The 23,607-nt window shown below is 41.4% G+C and overlaps 1 protein-coding gene and 2 pseudogenes across 3 annotated transcripts in view; all 3 read right to left on the bottom strand.

Annotated features, from left to right (window-relative positions):
* The window catches only part of LOC118079302 (protocadherin gamma-C5), a 274,853-nt gene that overhangs the window by 245,985 nt on the left and 5,261 nt on the right, over positions 1-23,607 (bottom strand). Inside the window, exon 1 of one of the 2 annotated variants that reach the window (XM_088675032.1) lies at positions 8,233-10,793. The exons of the other annotated variant lie outside the window; for it this stretch is intronic. Coding sequence (XP_088531158.1) covers positions 8,233-10,662 — 2,430 coding nt within the window. The 5' untranslated portion in view covers positions 10,663-10,793. Of the gene's footprint in view, positions 1-8,232; positions 10,794-23,607 lie in introns of those variants that run through there. 2 annotated transcript variants of the gene reach the window in all.
* LOC118079028 (protocadherin gamma-A6 pseudogene) lies at positions 471-8,226 on the bottom strand (annotated as a pseudogene).
* On the bottom strand, positions 11,173-17,116 carry LOC148684723 (protocadherin gamma-A6 pseudogene; annotated as a pseudogene). The gene has a single exon (XR_015951311.1). The product of XR_015951311.1 is annotated as a protocadherin gamma-A6 pseudogene (transcript).

The following is a 23,607-nucleotide window of genomic DNA, read 5'->3' as shown; positions in this document are numbered from 1 at the left end:
GGATTAAAGATAAATGCACCCCCGCCTCCCTCGCTCTCTTAGATACAGGAGGATGGCTAGGGCAGCTCAGAAGGGCCCTCACGCAAACACACACTCATGCAAAGGTAGAAGGCTGGCAGGAAAGCTTAAAGCCCACTACCGCTACACAGCAGACGGATTGAAGAAAAGGAAGTATGAATTAGTCCTGTACCGTAGTTTGACCAATCATGACTAAGAGTGGCTAGGAGCTGGGTGGAGTCACAGATCTTTAAAAAGTGTAGACTCGCACATACCGGGCAGTTTCCGTTTTGACTTGAAATGTTAGTTTTGGACTTCTCAGAAATATGTAAAGGTATAAAGTGGGTGGGTGGGTGGGTGTGCCAGCCTACAATGGCGCCCACCTGAGAGGTGCCAGAACTGCACTCCAGCGTGCTCCAGCTGGAAAAAAGCTCTGGGTGTCATTAACAATTAAGTATAAACAACACATTTTATGTTCCCCGTTACAACAATTTTTGGATATAGAGCTATTGCTGATTTGTTTTACTAATGTTATTTCATATATATGTGTGTTCTTTCTCATATATAGATAGATAGATATAATACAAACTTCTGCAAATAAAAAACAAAAACAAGATAAATATAGCATTTACGTTGACCAGCACCATGGTGCCAAAGAACTGAAGCCTGAATGTAGCTCCTGTATTTGATGAAAAAGAGAGCATCAATTTATAATCCCACATAAAATTGTTGAGAAAAAGAGGGCATTGCATCTACAGGCTTTCAGAAGGTCAACAATAGAATGTTTTCAAATGGCAAAGTTCATTGTGCACATGGTAGAGACGCACTACAAAATATGCAAGATAACTTCACCTGCCATCAGCACTACAAGACATACCACCAAGACATACAGTAAGAAAGACAACCTATCTGTTCTAGAGATCGTGTTACTCACCGTTAAACAATGGCACTAGCAGCCTTCAGGAAATCACTTTTACTCAGGAAAGTTTCCTATGCATTTTAGAATACTGGGAGATCAAATGGGAAGTACTGGAATTTATGTGCTCACCTGATGGATTGCTGCCTCCTCCATAACTGTGTTAGAATCACCCATGAGTAACACAGAGTCTGGCTTATCAGGAGCCTGTTGTGGTGACAGAGTATTGGTACAGCTTCCAATTGGGAAAAGAATCTGACTTTTCCTTGAGCCTGAAGTCAGTGAAACCTCATGGCAATAAGACTGGAGAAATGCCCGGACTCCATCAATCCCCACAAACTGGGAGATGGGAGCACCATCAAAATGCACACTTCCATTGTCACACAACTGAGAATTTTTCCACCTGCGAAGTCTGAGTGCCAATAACACAAGGAGGAAGGCGAGGAACAAGCAGGAGACAAAAGCCACTGCAGTCACCAAGTAGAAGGTGAGATCTGACTGTGGGTCTTCAGATACTGGGATGCTGCTCATATCAGTCAGCATGTCAGGGATGCTGTCAGCCAAGACCACAGTAACAGTGACTGAAGCCGACATTGGAGGCTGCCCATTGTCCTTGACTAAAACCACCAGGCTTTGCTTGATAGTATCTTTCTCCAGAAAGAAGCGGGCCGTCCTGATCTCTCCCGTGTGGAGCCCCAGAGTGAAGAGTCCTGGCTCAGTGGCCTTGATCAGCTGGTAGGAGAGCCAGGCATTCTGGCCAGAGTCTGCATCCACGGCCACCACCTTAGTGACCAGGTAGCCTGGCTCAGAGGAGCGAGGGGCCAGCTCTATCCCTGTGGAGCCATCGGTGGGAGGGGAGGGGTACAGGATCTGGGGAGCATTGTCATTCTGGTCCAGGATGAAGAGAGTCACTGAGATGTTGGAGCTGAGTGGGGGAGAACCTCCGTCCTGAGCCTTGACCAGGAACTTCATCTCTCTGATCTCTTCATAGTCAAAAGAACTCAGAGCATAGATGACCCCTGTTTCAGAGTTAATGGAGAGGTAGGAGGTTATAAGGAATTTGTCCATGTTTCCTTCAATGATGGAATAACTTATCCTGGCATTTTCCTCCCAATCTGGATCGTTTGCTTTTAAGGAAAATACTGGAGCTCCTCTTGGATTGTTCTCTGTGAAATAAGCCAAGTAAGATGATTCTGCAAAAAGAGGAGGGTTGTCATTTGTGTCTAGGATTTGAAGTAAGATAAAAGTTGACACAGAAAGTGGTGGAATCCCATGGTCAGTAGCTGTGATAGTGATGTTGTAGTCTGCTGTGTTCTCTCTGTCAAGGTTACTGAGTGTCACCAAACTATAAAAGTTATCAAAAGACTGTTTTAGTTGGAAAGGGAGCTTACTGGGAATTGAACATGTGACCTCCCCATTGACCCCCGAATCTTCATCTTGAACATTTAGAAGGGCAATAACTGTTCCTATTGGTGAATTCTCAGAAATGGTATTGATGAAAAAGGTTATTGATAGTTCAGGTGCATTGTCATTAACATCCATAACAATTATCACAACTTTCGACCAGTCACTCAGCCCTCCTCCATCCTCAGCTTTCACCTCAAAGTCATATGAGGACGATTCCTCATAATCAAGGTTTCCCATTAAGGTAATTGTACCAGTTGTTGAGTTTAAAATAAACATTTTGGAATCCTTCTTTGTGATTTTCTTGAATGAATATCTTATCTCTCCGTTTTGTCCTTCATCCAGATCAGTAGCACTAACTGTAACAATGCTGGACCCGTTCAGAATGTTCTCCTTGATGCTCATTTCATAGATTGGTTTGCTGAAAACAGGTGCATTGTCATTTGCATCTAAAACAATAACTTGGATGTTAGCAGTGCTGGACCTGACTGGATCGCCTCCATCAGTAGCTGTGAGGATCAAATTGAAAACAGATTGTTCTTCCCGGTCCAGATTTCCCCCCAACACCAGCTCAGCAGATTTGGCACCATTTTCTTCAGCTTGCACCTCCAGAGAAAAATGGCTACTGCCTGTGAGTTGGTAGGTCTGTATAGAATTTATCCCTAGGTCTGGATCCTGAGCTTCAGGCAGAGGGAACCGGGATCCGGCAGTGGATGCCTCACTGATTTTCAGTTCCTGTTTCCCCGATGAGAACTGGGGAGCATTATCGTTTATATCAATAATTTCCACTTTGAACCCCATAGATCTCTATTTTGCTCTCAATTATAACATCAAAACTTAAAACACACCTTTCTGCCCTTCCACAGATTTCCTCTCTGTCTATTCTCTGAGAGATTTGTAAATGGCCATTGTTGTAATTCAAAGCAAAATACTGACTCATACCTGTCCTGGTAACAATCCGTAGTCCGTGGTCCGAAAGATGATTTCTATCCACTCCTAGATCCTTTGCAATATTCCCCACAAAAGAGCCTTTCTGCATCTCTTCAGGAATGGAATAATGAATCTTCCCAGAAACTATCTTCCAAGCAAGCACAATTATGAGGCATTGTAAGATCCTTTCTTTGCAGATCCACAGCCTCTGATTTTCTTCCATTATCTTGCAACACTATCAATTCTAGGACTCAGGAGCTTCTGGGTTTTAAATTAGTGGTTTTTAAAAAATAAAAAATAGAAGTCTCTGTTAACAGTGCCTACAATATCTGTGCAAGTTTGATGCATCGGATATTTTGTGCTTGTGTTTAAGAATACTGCGGCTGGGTTAGCTGAATATCTGTCTTCCTGTGCCAGATTAGTGAACAGCGACACTCAGAGGCTCAACTGAAAACTGGAGATTATTTTTCCTACATTGGTAGTCCTGTGTTTGCCATTATAAAACAATTATTTTGCTTTAAGAATGAGCATAACACGAGTATAAATTTTTATAAGTAAAAAAAAAAATGCCCTAAAGAAACAACATCAAACATTTAGACTTAGATAAATTTGTACTGGTTGTTGTTGTTGGTTATTACAATTTTTCTAAAAAAATAAGACTGATGTTTTATGCATTTATTGACAACTCTGCATAAAATAGTGCGTGTAAGAGATTATTCACTTATTTTAATAAAATGGGACTAAATTCCATTCAAGAACACCAATGTTAATTCCTTGGCTTCAGTCTTCAAAAGTCATGCACCAGAGCCTTGAGAGCTAATTATTCTGATGCTCCACATTAGAATATCCTTCTATCATAGTTCACCAGATGGAATTACTATCTATTAAAGCTTATAGAATTTTTGTCACTGATCTGATGTTTCCATCAGATTTGCCCAGTCTGTAGCCTAGCTACAAAGAAATAAAGGTTACTTTAAAATGTGTAGAATTAGATATGGGTCTTTTCCCCCACAGCCTATGTAAATGTAGTTAATTATGCTTAAACCCTTTCAATGTAGAAATAGGTATGTCCATGGTGGAAGCAAGAAGTTTGTGTTCCAAGCTATACAAATAAACCTATACTTATTTGTGCTTGTGCATTGTCCTTTAAGACTTCTGGAGGGAGGGTGTACACATGCCCTGTAAGAGAGCTGAATCTAGCAGCAGCCGCCATCATGGGCAGTTATCCCTTTGTAAGAAAGGAAGATCACTTACCTCAGCCAGTTAGGATGAAGCGTGGCCATCTCTGTAGGGCCCTGAGCCCTTAACTGCAGCTCAGTACTGAGGTTTGATTTAAAAATTCAAAATGAACTACACAGTTTCCAAAAGTGTAATTCCATGTCTTGCTTTGGTTCTTTTACTTTATAAAGGACTTGTACCTTTCATTTCCCTGAGTTGTTGGTGTTGACAGCCTTTTGGGAAGGTGGCTGTGGAGCTGAAGCCAGTGGACAGAGACAGTCTTCCTCTCACTCTGGCCAGTAGCCAAGTCAATGCTCTGATGGCAACCAAAGAAGGAGCGGCACTATTTTTTCATTTTGTGTCATTTCTGTAAATTGTGCTGTTTATGTAAAAAAACCTAGTACACGTCATTTTTTATCATTTGATGTTTCTCTGTATTTGCTGTGACTGTGAGACCATGCCCTCCAACATTTCTCTGATGAAAATAGGGACGTCCAGTGTTATTTTCCTAGAAAAAGAGGTGCTGGAACTCACCATGAATGCCTCCCTTGTTCTCTTGGAATGGCAATGGTGCCAACCTGGGAGGTGCTGGAACTGAGTTCTGGCTGAAAAAAAGCCCCCTGGCAGTCTCATTCCATGTCCCTCCAACATTTCTCTGATGAAAATACGGACATACCCTCCAACATTTCTTTGATAAAATAGGAACATCCTAAGGAAAAGTGGGACATTCCAGGATCAAATCAGTAACCATGATGGCTTCTATAAATCTGGGGCTGTCCCTGGAAAATAGGGATACTTGGAGGGTCTGTGAGTCCTTCCAGAGACCCTGAATAAATTTCTTTGGCACAGAAAAGAACAGTGGAATTTCATAAATGAGTTGCATTTGCTTTCAATAATAATCTCTTAACATTTTGTTCTAAAATATTTATGGGAAATGTTCAGTTAAGGCACATGTTTATTTTCCATTTTAAAGGAAACCTTTTCGAGAATATGACCATAGATAGCCTAAAGATTTAGAAGACTAAATGTGACAATACCACACTGAATGAATGCCCTCAATTCATGTAATGCAGTTTCCTTTGGCATCAAAGCTCGCTTCAAGTATGAATAGTAAATAGTAAGTACATGATTGAGACAGTAGTACAAGGATGCAAGGCTGGCTCCATGGCTTTCCAACTTGTGGTAGATGACTGAAGCCTTTTGTGCATCTAGAGGCCCCAATCTATGGGAAGTGGAAGCAGCTGAGCACATTCTTCACCAGCGCACACAAGGCCTCTGGTGTCACAAGGTCACATAACTGAAGCATTACATAGGAATATTGTATCCCATTGCTGCCACTGCTTGTAGAACCAGCTAAACTGGCTGCATATCCACCGTACACTTAAAGCACACCCACCCACAGAATCCTGGGAACTGTAGATTGTTAAGGATGCTGGGAATTTTAGCTCTGTGAGGGGTAAAATATGGTTCCCAGGATTCTTCAGGGAAAGCCATGTGCTTTAAGTGTGTGCTGTGTACAAAAGGGAGGGAGAATTTGCTGCTGTTGCTTTCCCTAGTAATTTCCTTACCCCATTTCTCAACATTTGTCCTCCTTAGCACCACAACGTCCCGATTTCCATGGTAAAAAGTTCATTTTGAAAGCTCATTCAGCTCAGCTCTATATTTAAACATGTACAGGATCTTATCTGAATTTCAACCTAGCCTTTTTGTGTGGGTGATTTAATATGACCTGATAAAGTGAGTGTTTGAATCTTCATCGCTGTTTAGAGTTGGAGCCTGGACCACTGGAGAATCCTTCAGTGAATGCTTTCTTAGATTCACCTGTCACACCCCAATGTGGAAATTGTTAGACCAAAAAGAACCAACAAGGGAGCTTCTGTGTGCACGTACATAACATTGAGGCCAACATAGATTAAGATCATGAAATTAATTACTGCTATGCAATCTAAATAGAGAAACTTGATGTGTACCAGTTTTGATTCACCTTATGAAATCCATAGAACCATGGCCACTAAAAAGGAGGAACAGATTAAAGCAAAATTGATTTTTTAGAACTATGGTAACTATAGTTCTAATCTCAGGACCATAATCCAGAGGAAGATTCAATCAATCAAGTTTATGTCTGTTTTACACACTTACTGATTTCAATACCATGCCCTTTTCCTGGATTGCAACTGCAGTGTGCCAACCTCACTACTGCATTGCCCCCTCATGGTAAAGGGCAGTGACTCACTTGCCAGGAGGTCAGGCTGCCCACCATGCTGTGTCCACTGCTGCCTAAAGCTATGCATGAATGATTTTTAACTCTCCTCATAAGAATGCATCACTGAAAATCGTTATTGTCCTTCTCCATACTTTTTTCAGTCATGCTATAACTTTTTAAGGTGGAAGTAATCTGAACTTTCACTCAGGTGGCGCTGTGGTTATACCACTGAGCCTAGGGCTTGCTGATCAGAAAGTTGGCGGTTCGAATCCCTGTGACGGGGGTGAGCTCCCGTTGCTTGGTCCCAGCTCCTGCCAACCTAGCAGTTCGAAGGCACGTCAAAATGCAAGTAGATAAATAGGAACCGCTACAGCGGGAAGGTAAACGGCATGTCCATGTGCTGCTCTGGTTTGCCAGAAGCGGCTTTGTCATGCTGGCCACATGACCTGGAAGCTATACGCCGGCTCCCTCGGCCAATAATGCGAGATGAGTGCGCAACCCCAGAGTCGGTCACGACTGGACCTAATGGTCAGGGGTCCCTTTACCTTTACCTAATCTGAACTGCATGATATTGGTGCCTACATATAACAGCATTGTCTTCTTGCATTGCACTGAGCCACCATTTCAAGGAACTCCAAAATAACTTTATTGAGTTTCAGTAGCAAACGCTGTACATTTCTAAACAAAACCTTATCAGTCATGTGAAGGCTTGCACGCCCTCTTATCTGCTGAAAAGATAACTGTGGGTAAGCGTTCTGCTGTAGGATCACTGAGTGGTTTGGCTACAAACCTGAGTAGCTTCACAGAAAAGAGACAAATGTCTGTTCTTGCATACCTTCCATCACTGACAACCGTATTATAAAAGGTTAAAAAGAAATCAGAGAATCATAGAGTTGGAAGAGACCACAAGGGCCATCCAGGCCAACCACCTGCCAAGCAGGAAACACCATCAAAGCATTCCTGACAGATGGCTGTCAAGCCTCCGCTTAAAGACCTCCGCTTAAATACCTCCAAATACTAGAACACAAAGCTGTGCTGATGTATGTGCCTCTCTATTGCCTTAAATATAGTTCAGATTGTATGCAGCTGACCAAACCTTAGTACTGATCCTTTCCCCTCTACAGCAACCTCCTGCATTGTGGCAGACAAGTGGAAAAGCCAAGTATCATTCCCGGCCTCCTAAACACTTCTGTGATAGAATGAAGACTATTGTTCCTGTGACTGTTTCTAACCTGGTCAGAAGGTGGATTTCGATATAAGTTATGTACAATAAAGGTCTTTAGGAATAGTACACAAAATTCCTATCAAAACAAAATCTGATCCAGCTTTCCATTATCCTTAGAATATTTGTTTAAAATATGACATAGATCAAAATACATTATTTATTAGAATCAATAAAGTAAGTGCTTCATCATTTAATGAAACACCATCTCTCTTTACATCTTTATTACAGAAAGCATAAACAGATTTTTCCAGGATTTGTTATTTTAGAAATTCTTTTAAATTTCATAAAATAGAACCTATTGAATAATGGGGGCCAAAGTATTGAAATTTATGTGCTCACCTGATGGATTGCTGCCTCCTCCGTAACTGTGTTAGAATCACCTATGAGTAACACAGAGCCTGGCTTATCAGGAACCTGTTGTGGTGTCAAAGTATTGGTGCAGCTTCCGATTGGGAAAAGAATCTGACTTTTCCGAGAGCCTGACGTCAGTGAAACCTCGTGGCAATAAGACTGAAGAAATGCCCGGACTCCATCAATCCCCACAAACTGTGAAACTGGTGCACCACTGAAATTCAAACTTGCATTATCACACAGCTGAGAATTTTTCCACTTGCGAAGCTTGAGTGCCAATAACACAAAAAGGAAGGTGAGGAACAAGCAGGAGACAAAAGCCACTGCAGTCACCAAGTAGAAGGTGAGATCTGACTGTGGGTCTTCAGATACCGGGATGCTGCTCATATCAGTCAGCATGTCAGGGATGCTGTCAGCCAAGACCACAGTGACAGTGACTGAAGCCGACATTGGAGGCTGCCCATTGTCCTTGACTAAAACCACCAGGCTTTGCTTGAGGGCATCTTTCTCCAGAAAGAAGCGGGCCGTCCTGATCTCTCCCGTGTGGAGCCCCAGAGTGAAGAGCCCTGGCTCGGTGGCCTTGATCAGCTGGTAGGAGAGCCAGGCATTCTGGCCAGAGTCTGCATCCACGGCCACCACCTTAGTGACCAGGTAGCCTGGCTCAGAGGAGCGAGGGGCCAGCTCTATCCCCGTGGAGCCATCGGTGGGAGGGGAGGGGTACAGGATTTGGGGAGCATTGTCATTCTGGTCCAGGATGAAGAGAGTCACCGAGACGTTGGAGCTGAGTGGTGGAGAACCTCCGTCCTGAGCCCTTACATGGAACTTAATCTCCCGAAACTCTTCATAATCAAAGGTTCTCAAGGCATAGCCAACCCCTGTTTCCGAATTAATGGAAAGGTAGGAGGAGAGTGAGGAATCAAACATTTGACTTTCAATGATGGAATAGGTTGTTTTTGAATTTTCCCCCCAGTCTGGATCCTCTGTTTTCAAAGAAAATATGGTGTCCCCTCTCTGGTTGTTCTCCACAAGGTAAAAAGTGTATTCTGGTTGTATAAAGTATGGAGCATTGTCATTCTTGTCTAAAACCTGAAGAAGGATTAAGGTGGTTGATGAAAGAGGTGGCATGCCTTGATCTGAGGCTGTAATCGTGATGTTGTAGGCTGCTACTTGCTCCCTGTCCAGTGATCTAGCAATGACCATGGTGTAATAGTTAGCATTTGTTTTTGTTAAATGGAAAGGGATATTACTAGGAATAGAGCATATGACTTTCCCATTCTCCCCTGAATCTTCATCATGCACATTTATCAAGGCAATGGCAGTTCCTGCTTGAGAATCCTCAGGAACTGAATTGGCAAGTGACCTGACAGCTATTTCAGGTGCGTTGTCATTAACATCACTTACAAAAATCTCAACTTCTGATATATTAAATAGTCCTCCCCCGTCAATGGCCTGAATCTCTATTTCATACAGTGTAGATTCTTCATAATCCAGCTTCCCCACAAGAATAATTTCACCTGTCTCTGAGTTTATGTGGAAGTTCTGAGAAGCTTTGTCAGATATTTTTCTGAAGCTGTATGTTATTTCTCTGTTGATTCCTTCATCTAGGTCAGTGGCTTTTACTGTGACTACTGTATAGCCTGTGGGCACATTTTCTGCAATGGTCACTGTGTATACAGGTTGGCTAAAAATGGGTGCGTTGTCATTTGCATCAAGGACAATAATGTGGATTTGGGTTGTGCCAGATTTGGGTGGATCCCCCCCATCAAAAGCTGTGAGAATAAGATCATGCACATTTTGTTCTTCTCGGTCCAGTGATGTTTCCAGTACAATCTCTGCATATATTGCACTATCCAATCTAGTTTGTAGATCCAGAGAAAAGTGTCTGTTTGCACTGAGTTTATAATTCTGGACGGAATTCATCCCTAAATCTGGATCCTGGGCATCTTCCAGACGGAATCGTGTCCCACCTTCAGTCATCTCACTGATTTTTATCTGGAGTTGGGCTGATTTGAAGCTTGGAGCATTGTCGTTGACATCAATTATCTCTACTTCAATTGTATAAATCTTCATTGCATCTTCTATAATAACTTCACAATTAAAGAGACATCTTTGTATCTGGGGACAGGTCTGCTCTCTGTCCAGTCTTTCCTTTATGTATAAATGACCATTCTTATTGTTTAAAGCAAAATATTCCACCTTACCTCTGCAAACAAAGCTGACTCCATAAGGTGAGAAATCCTTTATATCCAGTCTAAGATCCTTTGCAATATTCCCCACAAAGGAACCTTTTGGCATTTCCTCGGGAACCGAATAATGAATCTGTTCAGTAGCAGTCTCACATATGATGCAAAAAAATATGATGAAAATGAGAGCTGTGTCCTTGTAGAACCAAAGACAGAAATGTCTTGCAACAGCCATTTCCAAATGTTGTCTTCTTACTTTCAGCCCCTTAAACTTGGATGCTCTGAATCTATTGTTTGCCAATATTTTAGGAAAAATAAAATAAAATAGCAGATCCAATGGATGGTTTCCTAAATATTTGTTTCTGTTCCCTTGCTTTCCTTTTCTAGGCGGAGCAGCAGGACTGAGATGGCAGCTTCTCTCATTTCTCTGCCTGATTAGGGAGCAGCGACACCCAGAGTCTCAACCAAAAACTACATCAGCATCTTACAATAATTCTTCAGATGGGGCATATGCCTTTTGTACTTTCATTCTGATATAGGAATATCTATCATTCTAAGCAAATGATCCTCCTGGGAGAAGCTCCAAAGTAAAACAACTCAGAGGATCTTGCTTTACTTACAATAACAATGCAGAAATTGTCCAGCATGTTCATACTGTAATGTATTTAGGTACATGCACATATATGCTAGTGATGTTGGTTGAGATTTACAAATTATAATTGTCATTCTTCTACCCACTCCCCATAGCAAGCAACGGATCAGGGGCAGCCAGGTCCATGGCCCAAACTAATGTTTAAACATTTCAGTTATTGATTCAAGAAAATTGTGTATTAGGCGGCAGCAAACTATAGCTTTTTATATAGGTATGCTGTGTTCTAGGTATTTTGCATCATGTTTTGTATTATGTTAGGATTATTTTATGGATGATTCCCACCTACCCGCACATCTTACATACACTTTTAATCATCAGTGTGCTAACGAATTTCCTAAATATAATGAAGTCCCACTCGTATATCTGTTATCCAGGTAGCAGGATTACAGTTCCACAGTCATTCTGGGAGCGCAGCAACCTTATGTGTATTTCATAACTAAAAAAAATATTCCGCGTCAAAATTTCTGTTATATGTAACACCAAGACATACATCAAAGGTGACTTTTTTAAAACAAAACAAAACAACTGAGTGAAATCTGGTATTGCATAGCATATTTGCATGTTGTTGTTATTTGCTGGTGTATTGAATCTGAGTTTGTTTTAGCATTTTGTAAAATGTTTGGAAGTGGCTATTGAGTGTGGTGATCCCAGTGTGAACAAGGGGGGGGGGGAAGGCCTATAGTATCTCCATAGTGCTTCCACTCCTTTGCTCCCCTCCAGGTATGCAGTGTGGTTTAGGATTAGCATTCATCTTTTAAACTTACCTCATATGGAAGACTTGTCTTTCTTGAGAGTTTTCATTACCCTTTTCTATACTTCTTTTGAGTTATGTTATGTTCTTTTTAAGCATGATCAGGAACAGCACAATATTCTCGAAGCATGGTTGGACCTTTATAACAGCTTTTGCATTATGTTCTTGCTCTGTTCTGATTTCTGATTGACAGCTGCAGTGCACTTACCAGACCATTTCAAGTGGCAATTCATAATGATTCCAAAAGGTCTTTATTGAGTACTAGTAACTAATACAATGCCAGCGCCCCCTACATTACACATTTTTTTTATTTGTACCTGTTTATTTGTTCTATATTCCAACGTAGCTCAAAGGTGCCATCTAGAGTGCCTGGAATTTCACACCACCACAGTGAACCCTAAATAGACAGCAATTCCCTGTTTCAGTTTTGAATATACATTGTTAAGTTGGTTTGTTTCTCCCACTGGCCAGAACTAGCTGATTCTCTCTCTCTCTCTCTCTCTCTCTCTCTCTCTCTCTCTCTCTCTCTCTCTCTCATTGTTTTTATCTTGGGCTACAAAAGTGCGTACATTGTCTTTATTTTTAGATCATAAAGTCCTTCCTGCAGATCAGTTATATTCTGATATGCAAGTTCAAGGTGGTTAAGAAGGTGGAACAAGCTTCTAAGTAAATTTCTGATTGGCCACAGAAACCACAGAGTTGATCTCATATTTTGACTAAGCAACAATTCATCTCCACCAAAGATCCTTTGTAATATTCCCCAGAAAGGAACCTTTTGCCATTTCCTTGGGAACTGAATAATGAATCTGTTCAGTAGCAGTCTAACATACGATGCAAAAAATATATATGATGAAAATGAAAGCGGCATTTCCATGTGCTCTGGCACTCATCACAGTCTCGTTGTGCCAGAAGCGGTTTAGTCATGCTGGCCACATGATCTGGAAGGCTGTCAGTGGACAAACACCGGCTCCCTTGGCCTGAAGCAAGATGCACGCTGCACCCCATAGTCGCCTTTGACTGGACTTAACCGTCCAGGGGTCTTTTACCTTTTCCTTTACCTTTCTTTTCCACTTTAACCAACCTCCTCTCCACCCATTTTTCAATATTAGACGCAGTGAAATGGCAATTACCGCACCCTAACATTATGACACACAGCTTGTGAAACGGAACACTATTGCAAACATATGTGTTGGTAACAATACACACTGGTCTTTTCATTACTGATCACAATCCTATTAGGAGATGTTTTCCAATCCAAGTTACTTAAAAGTAGTGTCTTCTGGAACAGGAGAGTCCTTCCTTCTGCTTATAAAGCCACCCCTCATCATTAATCCCAGGGGGAGTTACAACAAAATATAGATCTGAGCCAAGCAGGTCAAATACCATAAAACATAAAACAATACAAAACATGTAAAACATACACAGTAACTCTAAAAAATGGACCCTTACACTGCAGGTGATACCCTAACCGCTACTGGCCAAAAGCCTAAACAAAGAGGTTTGTCCTTAAGTGGCACAGAAAGTGCAATAAGATAAGTGGCAAAAGTGAGATTCTCAAGTTGAGAAGGTTCTTTCCTGCATGCTCCTCCCCCTTCCTTAAATAGGGGAACAATGAGAATGCACACAGAGAAAGAGACCAAACTGGACAGTTTCATACAGAAGCAGATATTCCTTCCTTGAATTGGGATCTGAATTGTACAGACACTCAGCACCAGTTCTTCAGGACCAGTGCTGTTTGGACAAGACTGGTTGTACCATTCAGCAATCTGGGAGGCGCATTCTGTACTTAGCTGTATCTTCTGAGCCATCTACAGGGATAGCTCCATGTAGAGTGCATTATAGTAATCCATTCAGGGGATTACCCGAGCCTGGGTTGCAGCAGTAGAACAACTGTAGCTGAAGAACCTGCCAAAGCAGGTAATAGGCACTCTTTACCAGATATGTCACTTCAGACTCCAGTGACAATGGAGAATTCAACAACAGCCCCAGACGACAATGTGGTTCCTTTAAAGACAATTGCTACCTTTTCCAGAACAGGCCATCAACCTAGTCCTCACATCTGGAAACTGTCAACCTACCATGTCTGCATCTTGGCCAAATTTAGCCTCAACTTAATGGCCCATATCCAGCTCAATACTACCTGCAGATAGTGATTCTCTTTCTTCTGATGATATGCAAAAAAATGGACCTGAGTGTCACCTAAGTGTCTGTGACACTGTCCTCCAAATCCCTTGATAACACCCCCAGAGGCTTCTTACAACCATCTTATAGAAGTTACGCAAATAAGATTACTTTGATGCAATATGTGATCTGGCTTTCCTATTCCCATCAATAGCAAATTTTACGCTCAGAGGAATCATTAAAACACGACCTAGATAAAATGCAATATTTATTTAAATTAATGAAGTAGTTGCTTCATCTGTTTAAAAAAAGTAAATGACACCAAAATTTGTTGCAAAAAATAAGCTTTGTTATTTAAGAAACTTTATTAAATTACATAAAATGAAACCTATTGAATAAGGACAAATAAAAGAACTGACTTTCTGAACTTTAGAATAAACGGAAGTACTGAAATTCATGTACTTACTTGACAGGTTGCTGCCTCCTCCTTAACAGTGTTAGAATCACCTATGAGTAATATAGGATCTGGCTTGTCAGGAGCCTGTTGTGGTGTCAGAGTATTGGTACAGCTTCCGATTGGGAAAAAAATCTGACTTTTCCGAGAGCCTGAAGTCAGTGAAACCTCATGGCAATAAGACTGAAGAAATGCCCGGACTCCATCAATCCCCACAAACTGTGAAACTGGTGCACCACTGAAATTCAAACTTGTATTATCACACAGCTGAGAATTTTTCCACCTGCGAAGTCTGAGTGCCAATAACACAAGGAGGAAGGTGAGGAACAAGCAGGAGACAAAAGCCACTGCAGTCACCAAGTAGAAGGTGAGATCTGACTGTGGGTCTTCAGATACTGGGATGCTGCTCATATCAGTCAGCATGTCAGGGATGCTGTCAGCCAAGACCACAGTAACAGTGACTGAAGCCGACATTGGAGGCTGCCCATTGTCCTTGACTAAAACCACCAGGCTTTGCTTGAGAGCATCTTTTTCCAGAAAGAAGCGGGCCGTCCTGATCTCTCCCGTGTGGAGCCCCAGAGTGAAGAGCCCTGGCTCGGTGGCCTTGATCAGCTGGTAGGAGAGCCAGGCATTCTGGCCAGAGTCCGCATCCACAGCCACCACCTTAGTGACCAGGTAGCCTGGCTCAGAGGAGCGAGGGGCCAGCTCTATCCCCGTGGAGCCGTCGGTGGGAGGGGAGGGGTACAGGATCTGGGGAGCATTGTCATTCTGGTCCAGGATGAAGAGAGTCACTGAGACGTTGGAGCTGAGTGGTGGAGAGCCTCCGTCCTGGGCCTTGACCAGGAAATTCATCTCTTTAATCTCTTCATAATCAAAGGAGATCAGGGCATAAACAACCCCAGTTTCAGAGTTGATAGAAAGGTAGGATGAAAGAGTAGAATCGCCAACACTTTGATCAATGATTGAAAAAGTGATTGTAGCATTTTCCATGCAGTCAGGATCACTTGCTTTCATGTAATAAACAGATGCTCCTCTGATGTTATTCTCAGTTACGTAAGAAGTATATTGTATGTTATTGAAGATTGGGGCATTATCATTTACATCTGAAATTTCTACAAAGAACACCGTAGTGGTTGATAATGGAGGGCTCCCTTTGTCTGTAGCCATGATAGTTATACTATAGTTTGATGTTTCTTCTCTGTCGAGCAGCCTGTCAGTCATCAAATGGTAATAGTTATCAAAGGATTTCTCTAAGTGGAAAGGAAGAGTTTTAGGAACTGAGCACAAGACTTCTCCATTCTCCCCCATATCTCTGTCCTGTATGTTTAGTAAAGCAACCACAGTTCCTGGAGAGCTTCCTTCACTGATTGAACTGAAGAAGGTAGTGATAGTTATCTTGGGAATATTGTCATTAACGTCAATAAGGATGATCAACACTTTAGCCCTGTCGGAGAGACCTCCATTGTCCTTTGCTTGAACTTCCATTTCATGTAATGCATCATCTTCATAGTCCAACTTCCCTGTTGTTGTTATCTCCCCATTTCTAGAATTTATTTGAAAGAGTTGTGATGCTTTCTCCTTTATTTTTAGGAATGAGTAAATCACCTCAGAATTCGTTTCTTCATCGGCATCTGTAGCATTTACAGTAAGCAGCAGGGAGCCTATGGAAACACTTTCCAAAACACTCACTTTATAGAGAGGTTGGTTGAAAATGGGTGCATTATCATTTGCATCAAGAACCGTTACATAGATCTGCAGAGTGCCAGACCTCACGGGATGCCCACCATCCGTGGCCGTTAGGATGAGTGAGTAAAATGCTTCCGCTTCTCTGTCCAAAGATTTCTCTAGCACCAGTTCTGGAAATTTGTCCTTATCAGATCTGCTCTGTAGTTTCAGGGAGAAATAGCTGCTGCTGCTCAAATGGTAGTTCTGAAGGGAATAATCTCCAATGTCAGAATCCTGAGCTTCTTGCAAGGCAAAACGAGTTCCTACAATGGTCATTTCACTTATTTTAAGATCTAAGCGTTCCTGGGTGAAAGTTGGAGCATTGTCATTTATATCTGTGATTTCAATTTCTACAGTGAACAATTTCATTTTATCCTCAACAAGGACTTCAAGACTTAAAACACACTTCTCTTCCCACCTGCATATTTCTTCTCTGTCTATCCTTTCGGAGACATATAACTGGCCATTCTTAGAATTCAAAGTAAAATATTGAAGCATACCTTCAGAGATGATGCGAACTCTGTTGTCTGACAATTTCTTGGAACCCAGTCCCAGGTCCTCTGCTATATTCCCAATGAAAGAGCCTTTCGGGACTTCCTCAGGAACTGAGTAGTGGAGTTGCCCACAATTTGTCTGCCAAATGGCAATAAAAGCAAACCAGAAGGAGCCACTGTGTTGTCGGAGTCTCAGCGCAGCTGCCATTTCAAAGAATTACCTTTGGAACGTCTACCTATTTCTCTTTCTCGTGGCAAAGGGTTTTGTAGCAAAGAACCAGAAAATCCTTTTCTTAATCTATACTGTTTCACCGAGAGAGAGGACGTGTGCCAGTTTAGCTGCCTTTCTAGCAATGTGTAACACTCAAGAACCTACCCTGCATCTTTCGTTTCATTTTGCTTTCTCGTTGGTAAACAGCGGCGCCCAGAGTCTCAACCAAAAACTGCAATGGCTAAAGTCATACAAAAGGCAAAGACAGCCTAGTTGACATGATTAAGCAGTTTTCTTCCTACGTGTGTGGATAACTATCTATAAACAAAGCATAAACAAATCAAGCATAAAAACAAAGCATATTAAAAAGTATAAACCAGAAAAGCATTTAATAAACCTGTAATTTCTGTTCTATGAGAAATACTTGATTTTTTTACAAAATACTGTACCTATTCCACAGAATTCTTTGTTTTTAAAAATTAGTAAGTAAATGTATCCTTTGTCTTTATTTGGAGAAATAATACCACCAACACATATTTAATGTTGTATTTAATGAGATTTTCTTTGCTTTGTTTATTTTCTTTGCTTCAGTAAAGGATCACTGTAGCTAACAGAACATTAAGGCTGCAATCCTACACAAACTTACCTGGGAATAAATCATATTGAAAATTTACTTGTGAGTAACCATATGTAGGATTGTACTGTAAAGTAAGGTGATGTCTTAATCCTTGCCGACAAAGGTCCATATAGTTAAAGCTATGGTTTTCCCAGTAGTGAAGGCTGATCGCTGAAGAATTGATGCTTTTGAATTATGGTGCTGGAGGAGACTCTTGAGAGTCCCATGGACTGCAAGAAGATCAAACCTATCCATTCTGAAGGAAATCAGCCCTGAGTGCTCACTGGAAGGACAGATCGTGAAGCTGAGGCTCCAATACTTTGGCCACCTCATGAGAAGAGAAGACTCCCTGGAAAAGACCCTGATGTTGGGAAAGATGGAGGGCACAAGGAGAAGGGGACGACAGAGGATGAGATGGTTGGACAGTGTTCTCGAAGCTACTAACATGAGTTTGACCAAACTGTGGGAGGCAGTGGAAGACAGGAGTGCCTGGCGTGCTATGGTCCATGGGGTCACGAAGAGTCAGACACGACTAAACAACTAAACAACAACTGTAAATTAAAGTAACATTCCAAATATCACCATTTCATTGTGTATAACTTATAACATTATTTCAGTGAAATCAGGCAGACTTCTTGATCATTTCATTCCTGGCCTATTCACTACTTTAGTTTAGACATTTTAGAAGCCATATATATTTATATATTTTTCATTTCTTACCACAAACAACTTATGGTAATTAGAAATATCTGATTTTATTGCCATATTGTCTTTAAAACCTCTACCCAGTTAGACTAAAAGGCTTGAATTTAAAAGATAATAAGCATTTTGCTTCCATACCGGGAATGAGCATACCAGGAAGACAACGAAATGAAGATTGAAGTAGGGCCACAATTTCGGCCACAATTAAAAGAGCTTATTTGCAACATGGTTAACTACTTAACTGGCAGCCTCCCTTACAGTCTGTAACTTTAGGAGCTGGGAAAGAATTTTCTGCTACCTACCTTGGTCGGACAACCTTACCTTGACTCTGGGGGGTGGGCCACAATAAAATATAATAGTAATCATAGTAATCATAGTAATCATAGTAATCATAGTAATCATAATAATCATAATACTTCACCCATCTGGCTGGGTTTCTCTGGGGGAAATGTTTGAGGCGTCTGGACCCCCACAAAGTTGATGGGCATTCCCATTCAAATGGGGTATGTGCTCTGCATCATGTGATCGATTATGCAGGGCAGGGCCTACCTGGACCCTCACAGTATTTTATTCAAGTTGGTACCCCTGACCTCTGATCAACTGGAAAAGTTATTTGTCTTAGATCAGGGGTTGTCAGCCTGGTCTCTACCGCCCACTAGTGGGCGTTTCAGGATTCTAGGTGGGCAGTAAGGGGTTCTATGGCACAAGCTGAATCCTCCTTCCATCAAGCACTGGTGGGCAGTAAGGAAATTTTACCATCAAGAAAGATGCATTAGAAGGCAGTAGGTATAAAAAGGTTGACCACCCCTGGTCTAGATGCTTAAGAAAATGACTTGCTTAATTTGGAACAAATACACACTTAATAGTGCAGAGTTGACAAAAATAACTCCAAGGCTGATTAGGGAACAAGAGTCAAAAGATTCACACTTCATCTGCAAACAGCTAAAATTGTACTGCCTGAGATACTGTGGGTTTCTCCAGGGTTTCTTCAGAGAGGAGACTTTTATGGAGATCATATGGCTTGTACCTGAGATATTTTACACACAAAGCATATGCTGGGCTACAGTCTTTTAGTTTATTTCAGTTTAAATCCAAATACCTTGGTTTTATTAAGTTATGCATCAGAAGCAATTATCTGATTATGTCATTTCCTTCTTACTAGCTGTTTATAGTTAAACTCATGTTTACCTTCTTAGTTTAACTCTTTACAGTTAAAATATTGCTTTGTTGTGTAACAGAAATAATTTTCACCCTTACTAACCATATGGTTGTGAGCATTTAAAGCACTGCCTTTAAAATATGGTTCGACATCTCATTCAGACATTCAAAGAAGGAGAAATGCTGGTGTACCTCCATCTACATTTATTAGATAATGCTGATTCCTCCATCCTTTTTTAAAATTAAAAGATCACAGGAATCACGAATGAAATGTCTAGAACACAGTGTGTAGGAGCAGATGTTACTGCACACAGGCTAGAGCCTGTTTTACATGTTCAGTCATGGTAATGATTATGGTGAACAGAGATTCCTTCACATCCACCAGAGTTGTATCTGAGAAATGCCATCCACAGGAGCTGCTAAGTAGCAATGGAGCTTATTGATCTGCATTTTACAAGAACCCTCGATGATTCAGTGTGACTTATTCCCAAAGCATTTCATAGAAAAATGACTTGAGTGATGGATTGCTTATAGGACTGGAAGTTCCTGTGGCCCTGTCCAGACCCTTTTGCTGGAATGAATTTTCACTATTGCAACTTAATGTTATTTGCAGCTTAATATTATCAGAGAGGTTCAACTTTTGTTGCCCACAACAGCGTCAACCCAGAAGGGGTAGTAAATTGGGTTCAGGTGGCAATAAGTACTTCCTTAAAAGAAGAGAAGATCCCAGCAGCCTTGAAGGACGTACCTCTGAGACTACTCCTTAAAAATACATGGATGATCCCCCCCCCCCGCAATTGGCGAGTTGCTAATCCCCCTTTCTTGGGCAAGTGGCTTTACTAGGCAATGGCTTCTCAACCCCAGACATGCCTGGATTAAATGGATTATTTGGATCTATTTCAGTCTGAATTCTGTCATTGTTTGGGGGCACTTTGGTCACCCCCACAGAAAACACATGGTAGGAGAGGAACACATGGAGTGCAATCCTGTTGATTCTCCTGGATCTCTCAAAGGCTATCAATTTGATGTATCAATTATAATATACTTCCGAATAATATTCTGGTTTGCAGGCATTGTGTCCCCTTGGTTCTGTTCTTGTCTGTCAGGTTAGTCCCAAAAAGTTATACTGGACTACTTCTGTTTCACTCCACAACATTTATCCTATTGAGTAACATGTACCCAGCTTTAGGAGGAAATTATCTGGAGATGATAATGAGGCATCACCACTATGCTAACAACACCCAGCTCTATTTCTCCTCTTTGTCCAGTGTAGATGACACAATGAATGTTCTTAAAAGGTGCTTGGTATATTAATGTGTTGGATATGGGCTAATAAACCAAAGCTCAGTCCAGAAAAGATAGATGTTCTGTAGGAAGGCAATGAAGTTGATTAGTGATTCAGTGTTCATCCTATTTGCTGTACCTCCAGCACAATTAACTGTGGAAGGGGTAACGGCAAGCTTAATGGGCGAGTTGGACAGAAGGGAGGCATGCGCGATAAGCACTCCTAGTTCCAGAAATAACAAGGAATGCCGTATGCAAACCTGTGGTGATTCAACTGCATTTAAAACTGCCAAGTCTTGCTGCCTGTGCAACAAAAAGGGGCATTTGGCAGGAACTGCAGATTCAAAAGAAAGCAAAATGCTCCCAGGTCTGTTCCAGTTCGACAATAACAGGCGTTAGCCCAGCAGTCGGAAGCATGTAGTAAAAATGGACACGAGCCTTTCATGCTCGGACAACAGGTCATAAAAGAATTAAAGGTGCCAAGTGGGGGTCATTTGTTATCAACAGTAGAGTGTCGTCCCACCTTTGCAACGACAGAAGCTTGTTTATTTCTTTTGAAGAGGAAATTGGTAAAGTACATGTAGCCAGTTCTGAAGTCCTGCAGTCATTTGGCAGGGGTACAATTAAACTTGACTCTTTAAACATTACAATAGCAAATTGCATTTACTGCCCGTCAGTGGATAATTTATTATCAGTAAGTTGCTTTGCTCGTCAAGGAATAACTGTGTGCTTTGCTAAGACAATATGTGAGATTTTCGATGGAAACGAACGTGTATTATATGCCCGGGAGTCTGAGGGCTTATATAGACTGTACTTTCAGAGCTATTCACAACCACCTGTAAATTGCAGAGTAATACAGTCAAGACGGGTTGAAAAATGTAAAAACACATTCTGGATGTATCCATGAAGCACACAGACTTCTAGGACATTTGAACTTTGCTGATGTGATAAAGACAAAGAATATTGTTGATGGACTGAATTTAAAGCCATGTAAATACTATATGCAATGTATATCCTGTTGTAAGAATAAGATAAAGGTTGCATGCAAGGGTAAATGCTCAGACAGGAAAGTATCAGGGCCATTTGAGCGTGTGCATTGTGATTTGGTTGGGCCGCTCCCACCATCATTAGGAGGTTCAAAGCACTGGTTAACTCTGATAGATCAGTATAGTACATTTTCCTGGGTTTATACAATTGCTGAGAAGTCACAAGCTTTTGAGAAGTATAAAGTTTTTTGCAACTGGGTAAGAATGCACTTTAACAAACCTATAAGGAATCTTTTTTCTGACCGGAGAATACAATTTGTTTCTGAAGAGTTTGAGCGTTTCCTGGCAGCACAGAGGACTACTCATGAGTTATCTTGCCCCTGAAGTCCTTGGCAGAATGGGCTTGTTGAGGTTGTGCAATGTGATTTGCAGGCAGGTGTTAAACTTATCTGCATGATGCTAATTTGCCCAAAGGGTTTTGGGCTGAAGCTCTCATTGGCTATTGTTATGTGAAGAACCGCAGTTATCATTCTGGTTTAGATGTCACTCCCTATGAAATGTTGTTTGGAAAATGCCCTAACCTAAATGTCTACGCATTTGGGGTTCAAATGTTATCATGCATTACCCTGCTAATCAGAAATTGGGTGAGCGTAGTGCTCAAGGAAGATTAATGGGCTACCAGGAGGGGGCGTACAGAGTTTATATACCAGCCACTGGCATGTTTCACATAACCAGAAGCATAATCCCAACTATAAATTGGAATGGAGTTGCTGTTTTCCAAGATAATTATGGTATAAATGATACTGAGGAGGAAATAGAAGTAGCAAGAGAAGAAGGAGCAGCAGGGGATAGTGGTGATGGTGAAGACAGAAAACCTGTTGGGTCTGGTGATTTATTTGAAAATTTGAAGCTACAGACACCCGAGAGGTTTTCTTTTGAGTTTCCCGATTGTAAACGAAGCCCGCAGGAGTTTCAGCAGTCTGACAAAAATGATTTAAAGTCTGAGGCTAGTAGTTCAAATAGTTCCACTGAGTCTGAAGGGTCAAGTTCTCCTTCTGGACTCAGACGGTCAGGTAGAAAGAGACAAGAGCCTAAACGATTTGCAAATGAACAGTTTAACACTGTGTATGCCAAGAAGGCAGAGCCAGTGTGGTGTAGTGGTTAAGAGCGGTAGACTTGCAATCTGGGGAACCAGGTTCGCGTCTCCACTCCTCCACATGCAGCTGCTGGGTGACCTTGGGCTAGTCACACTGCTCTGAAGTCTCTCAGCCCCACCCACCTCACAGGGTGTCTGTTGTGGAGGAGGAGGGGAAAGGAGATTGTTAGCCGCTTTGAGACTCCTTCGGGTAGTGATAAAGCGGGATATCAAATCCAAACTACTCTTCTTCTTCTTCTTCTTCTTCTTCTTCTTCTTCTTCTTCTTCTTCTTCTTCTTCTTCTTCTTCTTCTTCTTCTTCTCCTTCTTCTTCTTCTTCTTCTTCTTCTTCTGAGCCTAAAAGCTACCATGAAGTTCAAAACTTACCTAAGCAAGAAGCTGTGAATTGGTATAAAGAAATGGATTCTGAGATAACTTCTTTAAAAGAGCATAACACTTGGACTCTTGTACCACAAACCCCAAATATGAGAGTAATTGACTCAAAGTGGGTTTATAAAGTTAAAATGAATGACAAGAATGAAGTGGTAAGGTACAAGGCAAGATTAGTAGCCAGGCGATTTCAACAAGTTCCAGGCAAGGATTATGATTTATGTTACTCACAAAGTGTAAAATATGAGACAGTTAAGCTTTTGTTAAAAGACACATCCCAGCGTGGACATTCTCTTTATCATTTAGATATAAAAACTGCATATTTGTTTGCAGATTTAAAATAACAAATTTTTATGTGAATTCCTGATGGTGTAAATGCTGCTGAAGGATTGGTATGCAAACTAAATAAATCTCTTTATGGTTTGCACCAGAGTGGGAGAAACTGGCAGCAATCATTGGCGAAAGAATTACTGCATTTTGGTTTTTCGCAAGGAAAAGCAG

Source organism: Zootoca vivipara, chromosome 8 (genome assembly GCF_965207765.1).
Source record: "Zootoca vivipara chromosome 8, rZooViv2.hap1.1, whole genome shotgun sequence".
Lineage (NCBI taxonomy): Eukaryota > Metazoa > Chordata > Lepidosauria > Squamata > Lacertidae > Zootoca > Zootoca vivipara.
The sequence above is the reverse complement of the archived record's forward strand: the minus strand, read 5'-3'. Positions and strand labels throughout refer to the sequence as shown.